The sequence below is a fragment of the Alexandromys fortis genome, unplaced genomic scaffold, assembly GCF_014885135.2.
Source record: "Alexandromys fortis isolate MF-2015 unplaced genomic scaffold, M_Fortis_MF-2015_v1.1 scaffold_109, whole genome shotgun sequence".
Classification (NCBI taxonomy): Eukaryota; Metazoa; Chordata; class Mammalia; order Rodentia; family Cricetidae; genus Alexandromys; species Alexandromys fortis.
In genome coordinates this window covers 2,781,602-2,792,286 of record NW_026068005.1, presented here as the reverse complement: position 1 = coordinate 2,792,286, position 10,685 = coordinate 2,781,602, and the positions used below count along the sequence as shown (strand labels likewise).

The window sequence follows — 10,685 nt, the reverse complement described above, 5'->3', positions numbered from 1 at the left end:
GGGATTGTCAACTGGGGGAGGGACCGAGATGGGCGTGTGGGCGGGGCTTAGTCGATCGACTCGCTGAGTGGTGGGGAGGACGTCACCCCGTTGGTGGAATAGCGGGGGGCCTTTCTGCCGGGGTTGGGCAGGTTCGCAGTCCAGGGCCGGCCGATCTTCTTGCAGCCTTGCCGAACTAATTGTTGGGGGTGGGTCTACAGTTCGGGGGTGGGGCCTGGCCGGCTGACGGCTTGGGGGGCGGGGCCTGCTGCTTGGCCAGCAGTGGGCAGGGCTTGTTTGGCCAGAAATGGGCGTGGCTTGTCTGGCTGACCGGCCGGGGGCGGGGCCTGGGCCTCGGCCGCAATCCGGGCCTCCAGGCCTGTCGCTGCCCGCGCAGTCCGGTGGCCTGGGTCACTCCCCTCTGTCCGGGCCGAGAGCTGGCCTGACTGACAGCCGCTGCCCGGCGCCGAGGGCCAGCGCGGCTTCTGAAGTTGGGCTTGCGGCGCGGCGAGATGCCCAGGTCTCTGCGTGCGGTGTGAGGCGGCGGCGCTGGGTGGCGGGCCGGGCCGGGGCCGCTCATGGTGCCGCCACGACTCCAGCGAGGGGCAGGAAGGCCAGGTAGGCGGCGGGCGGGCGTCTGCGCTCACGGTGAACGGGTCAGAGTCCTCTCGCCCCTCGCGAAGCTGGCTACACGCTTGGTTTCCCCCGTCTTTTTCTCACCAAGGGGAGGCTTCCCCGTCCCAGCTGTTTTCCGTCGTCCTCTGGGACTGCAGCCGGGCTGTAGTGACCGGGCGGGTGGGGAGCCAGGACGATCATCGTCCTCACGTGAGCTGAGTGGAACCTCGCGCATCACTTCCTGTCAGCGAGCCAAATCCACTGGAGATGGGCTGTGGACACTTTCTGGTGCACGCACGCGTGTCTAGACTGCCTGCGGGCGAATGTCCTGAAGGGAGAACCGAGGGAGTTCTGTTTACTAGACTTAGAGGATCTGTTTATGACACTCGTAAAAGTGCCATATGTTGGACGTTGCTTTTTTTGCCTGCCTGTTACCCAGGACCTCTTTGGCTGTAACCTTTTTTGGGGGGTGGGGTGGGGGGGCGGGGAAGGGCTTCAAACTCGCGACGTTTGGAGGTAGCCAAGAGTAACCTTGAATTTCTTCCTGCCTTACCTGCACGCTCCACCACACCTGATTTATGCAGTGCTGGGAATGAACTCAGGGCTTTAGCCTGTTAGGCAACCCGTACTACCAACTGAACTACACCCCATCCTGGTTTTTCGTTTGTTTGTTTTGTTGTTATTTTGCGATGAGGTCTTTCGCCCCCCTTGCTTGGCCTTGAGCTCACTAGGTATTCTGACTGACCTTGAACTTCTAATTTTCCTGCGCCCCCCTTCTTCCCAAGTGCTGGGATTATAGTTCTGTGCCATTTTGTCCACTTTGGGAAGGGGACATCGTGCATGCTAGGCCAGCATCCTGCTACTGAGCTACATGCCCAGAGTGTGGCTCATTTTGATCATCTTTGAAGGTGAAGAATGAAAAAGATGTGATGTTACACTGGAAATTTTCCTAAGCATGGCTTCTGTGGTGTTGTTTCAGGGGGTCCGAGTTCTGCGCCTCCATTTAGACTGAGATCTGTCAGGTTTGCAGGCATTGCGTTTGAGGAGCTCAGAGAAGCCCTGGCAACAAGGTAAATTCTATACTTTGCCCTGAGCATTCGCTAGCAAGTGTCTCTTGTTTCCGTGTACCAGATTTCTGATTTTCGTGTGGTTCTTTTAAAAGGGACTCTAATGAGATCTCTGTTTTCTAAACTAACAGACTGCAAATGGTTTGTGTGTTTATCATGAACCGTGTGAATTCCCAGAACAGTGGCTTCAGTCAGCGCAGGCGAATGGCCCTGGGGATAGTGATTCTCCTGCTGGTTGATGTGATTTGGGTGGCGTCTTCAGAGCTCACCTCGGTATGTATTTCTTTACCAATGAAGTTACATTGTGATAGTGTTAACCAGTAGCATTTCGCTAGTGACAGGGTTGCATTAGGACAACAACCAGTGTCAGCCTGTTGTATTTCTCCGTTATTGTCTCATGCATCTAAAAATCAGTATTTTAGGTGTTGTTGAGTGCTTTGTTTTTCTTTGATACTATATTAGTGTCATTTCAAGTGAAAACTGGGGTGATGTTCTTGGTTATTTCCTAAAGTTACAAAAGCTTTGTATACGTACATGTTTGTGTCTGTATGTATGCCCTTGTGTGTACACATACCCATAGATGCTGGAGGGGCTTCTGAATGCCTGGAACTAAAGTTACAGGCAATTGTGGGCCACATAACGTGGGTGCTGGGGATTAAATTCTGAGGGAACAGTAAACTCTTTGAACCATGGAGCCATTTCTACAGCCCTATCTGCAGTTTTCTTACATTTGTAGGGATCATTACCCAGAGTATATTTTCTTACCGTGTAAAGATGTCTTTTTAAAATCAAAATTGAATTTATTTTTTCATAAATATTATTTTCCTAATGAGCAAACATTAAGGGACAGTCTTTCACCATCTAGTAGAAAGTAGGAATACTTGTGTCTAGGTATGTAACTTAGTAGAGCACTTGCCACACGCGAATAAATTTGAAAAGGAGAGTATCATTGGAAAAGTAAACATGAGTTATCCATCCAAGTTTCATGTACAAGTCACTGTTATTCACACTGGTGAATCCACATTTATTGCTGATTCATGCATTTTTATGAAATTCCCAGTGTATGATTGGCTGAAGCTAAGCTTTGTGTTAATTGTTGTCTCCTTGGTAGTACTGTGGTACCTAGAGTTTGTAAGTCAGTTTTACTGTGTATTTGTATACTTCTATTTGGTTAGTGATCTTAGTAAGAAGACAACTTTTTAAAATATTTATATTTACTTATGTATTTAGAGTGTGTGTGTATGCATGTGCCATGACACCCATGTAAAAATCAGTGGACAGCTTGTGCGTGTTAGTTCTCTCCTTCCACTGTGTGGGTCCAGGGGATTAGATTCATACTGCCAGGCTTGGCAGCAGGTGCCGTTACCCGCTGGCTATCCGGCTCTCACACTTTCCTCTTCAGAAATCCTCACAGAGGACTCAGATATTGCATGATAGACCCAAGAGGAATCTCAAGTTTTTACAATGAACTTAAATGTCAGGATGGGCCATTTGATATCCTGGATCTCATGTCACAGCTCACAAAAGAGTTGGGGTTCTGTCTTGTGAGGAAATAAATTTTTGCCCTTCTGGGAGTAGGCTCTGGTGGAAAGCCACAGGCCCCGTGTATTTCACTCAAAAACTTCATGTAACCTTTTGTAATATTGACATCCCATAATTTCGCTTTAGAGGAATCTCCTTAATGTTTACAGGGTCCTAACATAACTTTTAAATTTTGCAGTATTAAATTGTTTTTTTTATTAGGTAATAAGCTTTAGAACAAAGCTAGGCATGGTGGCACATGCCTTTAAATCACAGCACTCAGGAGGCTAGGCAGGTAGATCTCTGTGAGTTCTCAGGCCAGCATGGTCTAGGAGTCAGTTCCAGCCCACAGCAAAACTTTTACTGCCCCCACCCCTGTCCCACCCCCAAAAGAAAGGATTTAGTACAAGGAAACATTAGATTAAGTCATAATGTAGCAATTCACATCTTTAGATTAAAGGTTAAAAAAGTTCCACCAAGTTATTTCTGACAGTTATTTTGCTGTCTATGTGTGTATCGAAGCATTATATTGTACACAGGAAATATATTTTAGGGTGGTTTGTCTGTTCAGTTTTTAGTATTTTCTTTTGACAGGTTCTCCCTGTGTAGCCCAGGCTGATCTGGAGTTCACAGTGTAGCCCAGCTAACTTCTCTTAGATGCTGTGCACTGTATGTGTGTACCACTGTGTGTGCGAACTACGGTGTGTGTGTGTACCACTGTGTGTGTGTATCACTGTGTGTGTGTACCACTGTGTGTGTGTGTGTACCACTGTGCACAGCTGTGGTTTTCATTTGCCAATTATACGTCAGTGGAGCTAGAAAAGAAATCAGTTCTTAAACACATAACATGCTTTAGTGAAAAAAATGTATGACTTTGTCATGTTAGAGCATATGGCAGAGGTTTATGTCTTCAGCCAGGCAAACGTATCAGACTTTGAGACAGCGTTTGCCTACAAGCAGGAGGGCCAGAGTTTGAATCCTGAGGACCTATGAAAACCTAGGCAGTTGTGATGGCTTCCCATAATCCCAGCACTCAGGAGACAGAGGCTGAGATCCCCAGAACTAGCTAGACTAGCTGGAATTGGCAAGCTACAGGTTCAGGGAGAGACCTTGCCTCAATAAAGTAGACAGGAATGGAGAAAGATAATGTCAGCTTCAGGCATCTGCACACACACCTGTACACACATGCACACCCAGGCACACTACAGACACATACACATGAAAAAAGGAGAGACCCACAGTGATATAATAAGTCCTCATGATTCATCATTTTAACAGTAATCAATATTTCTAATCTCATCAACTATGTTCATAACGTGTTTCCTGGAATATTTTATGCAAATTCTCACCATATAATTTCTTTCCTACTTATCTCACACTGAAGACATATTGTTTTTATTTTAAAAATATAATTACTGCTATTAACATTTCTAACAAAATTAACTATAATTCATTAAAATCACCCGATGACCAGTTCATTTTTCTTGCTGTATCAAAGGTCACACAACCCAGCTAGGATCTAAACAAGGATCCACATTGCCATGCTTTCTTGTGCCTTTGAGGCATATGCCACTCCCCTTTTTCTTTCTTCTCCTTTGTGTACTAGAGAAACTGGGTCATTGTCCTGTGAGACATATGCCCTCCTTGGTCTTGCTGATTGCGTCCTTATCCTGTCAGCTAACTTGTTCTTTCAGTTTGTATAAAATGTAGTTAGGTATGAAGTCTTGATTTAGGTTCAGTTTTTAGGCAAGAATGTCTTGGTAGTACTAGGTACTTTCTGTGACATCGGGACAGGAGGTATATGTCTGCACAGCTGTTTTGGGTGATGCCAGTTTAAGTAGTATAAAGTCATCACCTGATCAGTGGGATGGTTTGTGAGATGGTTCATTGGATAGAGGTGCTTGCCACTAAGCCTAGCTGCCTGAGTTTGAGCTCAGAGGCGCCTGTAATAAATCGAAAGAACCAACCCCTACAAGCTGTTGACTGACCACTACACTCACACACATACACACACACTCACCCCCCATACAAAATAAATAAATAATTAAAAATAAAACTCACCAACCTCCTAGTTGAATATTTCTGTGTAATGATTGCTCTGAGAGATTTGTTTAGGATTTGCAGAATAGGGATTCTTCTAAGAACCATTCCTTCTGTATTTTTTATCTGGAATTTTTTTTAGTGATAACTTTTCTACAACTATTGTTGGGTCATCCTAAAACATGGGTAATATATAAAATATTGGGAAAATCTCATTATTTCACCTCCTTTTACTTTAAAAAAGAATTATGGGGAACTTCAAGTGCTAACTGCCAACAAATCCCTTCTAGAACATTATAGCTCATGGGTTTTACATGTTCATATGTTTGATATGTATCTCTAATCATTGTCATTACTGTTTTAAGCCTTACACTGCCCTAACTTTCATTAGTAGGAGGTTGGCTTCAGGTTGGCTCTGCCTTCTGCTCATATGACCTCAGCTTTATCTCATTTGCTTTCTGGCTCACGATGCTTCAGGCTCGTCTTGTACATATCTGTCCCCATCCGCAGATTTGGCCTTTGTCACTGAGAGCTATGGTTTCTTCAGTGGGATATAGTCTAGGATCTTGTCTGGGTCTTGGAGCTCCTATTCCTTCTGACTTGTCATCTTTCTAGGTGCATGTAACTGGGTTTTGTTGCTGTTGTTGTTTCCTAGGAGACAAAATAAAAATATGATGAGTTTTCACACCATTTAAAAGAAAATTACACATAAATATAGCTTCCTAATAACATTAACATTCATATTTTTGTTATATGCTAATCTCCTTTATTTTCTTCATGTCATTCCTTCTGCTTGGCCTGATGAATCTTTGAAAGCCAGGTGTTGTGGTGTGGTCATGGTGGTGTGCACTTGTAATCGCAGTGCTGGGGAGGTCGAGACAGGCAACTCCCTGGGACTCGACCATTCTAGTCTACTCAGTGAGTTCTAGGCCCACGAGTGGCTATGCCTCATAATAGATGGATGGCTTTTGAAAGATGACACCAGCACACACATGTTCCCCCTCTCCCCCAGACTATTTGGGATAGCCTTTTTGAAAACTTCATACCCTAACCTGTTCTTTCTCTTGGGTACTTCCACAGCACCCTAAAGCTTTTTAATGGTACTTAGCACATTTCTTTGTATATGTGTCTCCTCAGGAGCAGGGAGGACAGTTTTATTTTTCTTCAGTCCCTAACGCAGATATTTTTGCATAGCAGGTTTTCAATAGATCTGTTGAAAAACCTGTTTTTTTTTTTATGGTTGTTGCTGCTTTATTTGAACAATATTCCCTCTTGTATGCAAGACACATGCAATATTCAGAGAGGAACTTAAAGTGTTTTATCTCTTTGATCTTTCCTCCTCTCATGGACTTGTGAAGAGATGACAAGGTGGAGGCGTGCAGAAAGGTTTTAAAGCTCTACGGTTGTCTGTATAAAATGTTACATTTTCCTTCGCAGTATGTCTTCACTCAGTACAACAAGCCGTTCTTCAGCACCTTTGCAAAAACATCCATGTTTGTTCTGTACCTCTTGGGCTTCATTATTTGGAAACCTTGGAGGCAACAGTGTACAAGAGGATTTCGAGGAAAACCTGCTGCTTTTGTAAGTTTTTAATTTTAAGTGTTATGTTTTGAGGTTTAGTGGTTTAGTTTTCTTAAAGTCAGTTTTATTTTAACATTTTTGTTTTTAGTTTTTAAAGGCAGGGTTTCTTTGTGTAACAGCCCTGGCTGTCCTGTAACTTGCTTTGTAGACCAGGCTGGTCTCAAACTCACAGAGATCCTCTTGCCCCTACCTCCAGAGTGCTGGGAATAAAGGGGAGCACCACTACTGCCTAGTTCTATTCATTCTTTAAAAAAACTTTCATTTCTTTTCATTGTTTAAAAATTATTTCTCTTTCTTCACTATTGTGATAGACATATGTAACATTAAATTTTAGCCATTTCTTCCCCTTTTTATTATTGTAAAATATATATAATATCAAATTTATCCCTCAGACCGTTATTGTTGTTGTGCAGTTCAGTGGCACTCAGTGCATTTGCTTTGCTGTGCACTGTCAATCTCTAGGAATTTTTATTGTTCCAAACAGAAACTTTGTGTCCAATAAACAAGAATATATAGTCTCTCCAACCTTTCAAATGTTCTTTAAATAAAGATTTATTAGAACATAAAAAAGAAAAAAACATTCCTTGTCTCCCCTGCCCTAGTCCCCAGTAACCATGGTCTAATTTTCTGTTAATTTGTGTGGGTTTAAATAGTACTTTGTTGTTGGAAAATCAGGGGTTATGAAATGGAATCATACCTTCACAGTGTTAAGTGGCTTCCAGAGTGTGGGCATGTCCCTGAGCTCAGTCTAGTCTCATGACAATACCAAAGGATTGCTGTCTTCTTTCACTAACCCCTCTTCCTCTGCAAGTCTGAAATATTACAATAGCATAAGGGAAAGGGCTTGAGCTTTAGCCTTAGATGACTCACTGCAATTTTAATCTAGTAGCTACTACTTTGACGAAACAGCCAGCCTCAATTTCTTCATCAGTAGAGACAAGATAAAATCTATTCTGCATGGCTGCACCCTTGGCATTAGTTACTGTTGTGGGGACAATAGTTAGATGCAATAGGTAGATGCATAAATTTATTCTGGATTGTTGTGTTCATTTGAGCTGAGTATTCCTGCATGATAACATGAGTTTCTGTGAATTTGATGTCCTGTTCTCTGTACTTAGTTTGCAGACCCTGAAGGTTACTTTGCTGCTTGCACAGCAGATACGAGTGTGAGTAGTTCTTTGGTAAGTGCTGCTTTTATTGTTCAGCCATAGCAGGACTAACCAGACAGCTGTGATGTCACCCGGTTGGATGAGAGATATGGCTCCGCGTGTGTGCCTTCTGAGAGAAAACTGCTTTGCACTTCCTTTCCTTAGGGAGGCTCAGGGCCTAGGGGTAAGCAGACCAGCTACCTGTGGGGAGAGAAGGAAGGAGGAAAGCTAGTTACAGAAGGAAAATAGTAAAGCCCAGGCCAGGCCTGTATCTCTACCAACTTTCAACTTAATGCTCATTATTATTACCATCTGGAAACCAGAACTGGTGCTTGACATTGAGAATAAGCCAATTGTTCATCCACTTATTCTACACTGATTGCTTGCTGTAACATTTCTTTAGTTATTTTGTATGTTTGTGTGTGCGTGTGTGCCACGGCGTGCATGCGGAAGTCAGCAGTCATTTATCTTTTCGTCAGCTGAGTTCCGGGGATGGAACTTAGGTATCAGGCTTGTATGGCAAGTGACTTCCTTTACTTGCTGAGCCATCTCACTGGTCCTTCCAATACAGGTTTTTAAAATATTGTGCTATTGCTGTTTGTTCATTTTTAAACTACATTGTGTGTCAGATGAGTTAGCAGGTTAGTAAAGTGAGGACTTTATTAAACTTGGAGAAGAAGTTTGTTCTCTGCTATCTTAAGCATCAAGATGATGTAATGTCATTTGCTCTGCTCAGAGTGCAAGGTGCTGACTAGTGTTCTAATAGCTTTTGCTTTTATCTCTAGGACTGATAAGTCAAATTGGGTTAGGCCAAATGCTATAATCAAAAGTTATGTGTCAAGCAGACCGTGTCAGTTGTTGAGTCCATAGACTTAGTTTTGTGAATATATTTTGTTTTCTGAACATGTTGTCCTTTCATTGTTCTATGCCAGGAATTAAAAGAAAAATCAAAGAAAGTTGTAGAAGTCTGATTTTTAAAAATGAAACATATTAGTTGGGGGAGTTATGCTTTAAATAAGAATATTTGTAAAAATGTCACGGCATTTGGGTCTTGGAGTCAAATTTTGTCTCCTGCTTATCTGTTTTTGTATCTCTGCTTTGAGGACAGTTCCTCTAAAATACTTATTTTCTAAGTTATTGTGAGAAATATATTTAGCCTTTTGTATTCGAACCTTATGATAGTAAGAACTAATCAGTGATAGCATTTCCCCCATCTTTTAATTATTTAAATGTTTTCAAGAACTGTTGGTTTGGGGTTCGAGTGATAACTCCTTTGGTATAGCCCTTGCCACACAAGCATGTGCCCCTGAGCTCAGGCTTCAACACCTATACACCTACAAAGCTTCGAAGGTGTGGTGGCAGGAATTTGCAGGCCCAGCATTGAGAGGGGTGAAGATGCCCAGTGGCCTGCCAGTTAATGGTGAGCACTGGGTCCCAGTGAGATAGCTTCCAAAACCAGGTGGACAGCTCCTGAGAAATAACAATTGAGATAGAATTCTGGCCTCCACACCTGTAGCTGTACCTCATACCCCTACCTATTTCCCACCCCAAAAGATTTTTGTTGTTGAATCTTATGCATATAGTAAAACAAATTCATCAAATGCAGATATACTATAAGCTGTTTCTTAGCTGCCTTCCCCATTGGGCTGCACGATTATGGGGGAAGAAACTTCGTTTACTCACTCTTATGACAGGACTTAGAACAGTGCTTGTTTAGCAAGTGCTCAGAGTGGTTTTGTTCTGTTTTGTTTGTGGGAAGAGGCAAGGGTTCATGCTGTTTTGCTGGCTCCACACTGGTGGGCTCAGACCATCCTTCCACCTCAGCTGCCCAGGTAACAGGGAGTTCATGTACATACTTCTTCCAGCACAGCATGCTATGTGTGTATATCCAAAATATGAACATTTTCTGTTGGTGGAGAGAAAATTGATTGTATGATATTGAGGTATTAATGTTCCCAGAAAGTGCCAAAGATACTGTTTGACATTTCTACACTTTATTTTAGTTATTGTTATTATTAGGTGAGGGAGTGGAGAGTCGTGTGCATGCATGGGAGGTTAGACAGCTTTGGGAGTTGGCTCTTCCTTTCACTGTAGATTTTAGGGTTTGAACACAGGCTCTCAGGCTTACACAGAAAGCACTTGGCCAGTTGAGCCCTCTCATGACTGACATTCTTTATCTTCTTGTGCCTGTGTGAACTGGTTGAGCTTGCTTTCCCAGCTTTGGGGAAAGTGATGCTGACTAGATGGATGTCTGAGGAACAGTCGAGCTGTGGCAGTTCCTGTATCTGTGTGCCTTGCACTTAAACTCTGCCCGATAGATTAGTTTTGGATTTTGCTGCTAATGCTTGTTTCTGTTCGCATTGTGTTCCAGAGTGAACCTCTGTATGTTCCGGTGAAGTTTCATGATCTTCCAAGTGAGAAGCTCGAGAGCACAAACATTGGGACTGAAAAAAGTAAGTCAAGCTTAGGGTTCCACACTTGAGAGCTTCTTTTGAGCTGCTGTGAGCTCACAGGGTTCATAGAGTGTGTCTTGACCTCTATGGGATTGACATGGTCTTCATTCTTCTGGAAGTTTGACTTGGTTGTGAATATGATAGAATATAATTTCTGTATTAATTCAATTAGAAGTATTTTCCAGATACCAGAAAGCTCTATGGTTTCATTATCATTATATATAAAGAAATATATGAATTAATAATTAATTTAGAGATTATTAAATAAGTTTATTTATTTA

General features: G+C 42.8%; 1 protein-coding gene across 2 annotated transcripts in view; it reads left to right on the top strand.

Moving 5' to 3' along the window:
- Positions 1 to 315: 315 nt before the first annotated feature.
- Slc35f5 (solute carrier family 35 member F5) overlaps positions 316 to 10,685 on the top strand; it is a 32,954-nt gene continuing 22,584 nt past the window's right edge. The window contains exons 1-6 of one of the 2 annotated variants that reach the window (XR_007595261.1): positions 316 to 597; positions 1,574 to 1,664; positions 1,793 to 1,934; positions 6,660 to 6,803; positions 7,922 to 7,984; positions 10,323 to 10,404. Coding sequence is in view for 1 of the 2 variants with exons in the window: in XM_050161475.1 (XP_050017432.1) it covers positions 558 to 597; positions 1,574 to 1,664; positions 1,793 to 1,934; positions 6,660 to 6,803; positions 7,922 to 7,984; positions 10,323 to 10,404 (562 nt within the window). In the remaining variant the exon portion in view is untranslated. The remainder of the gene's footprint in view (positions 598 to 1,573; positions 1,665 to 1,792; positions 1,935 to 6,659; positions 6,804 to 7,921; positions 7,985 to 10,322; positions 10,405 to 10,685) is intronic. The other variant, XM_050161475.1, reaches the window with a different exon arrangement.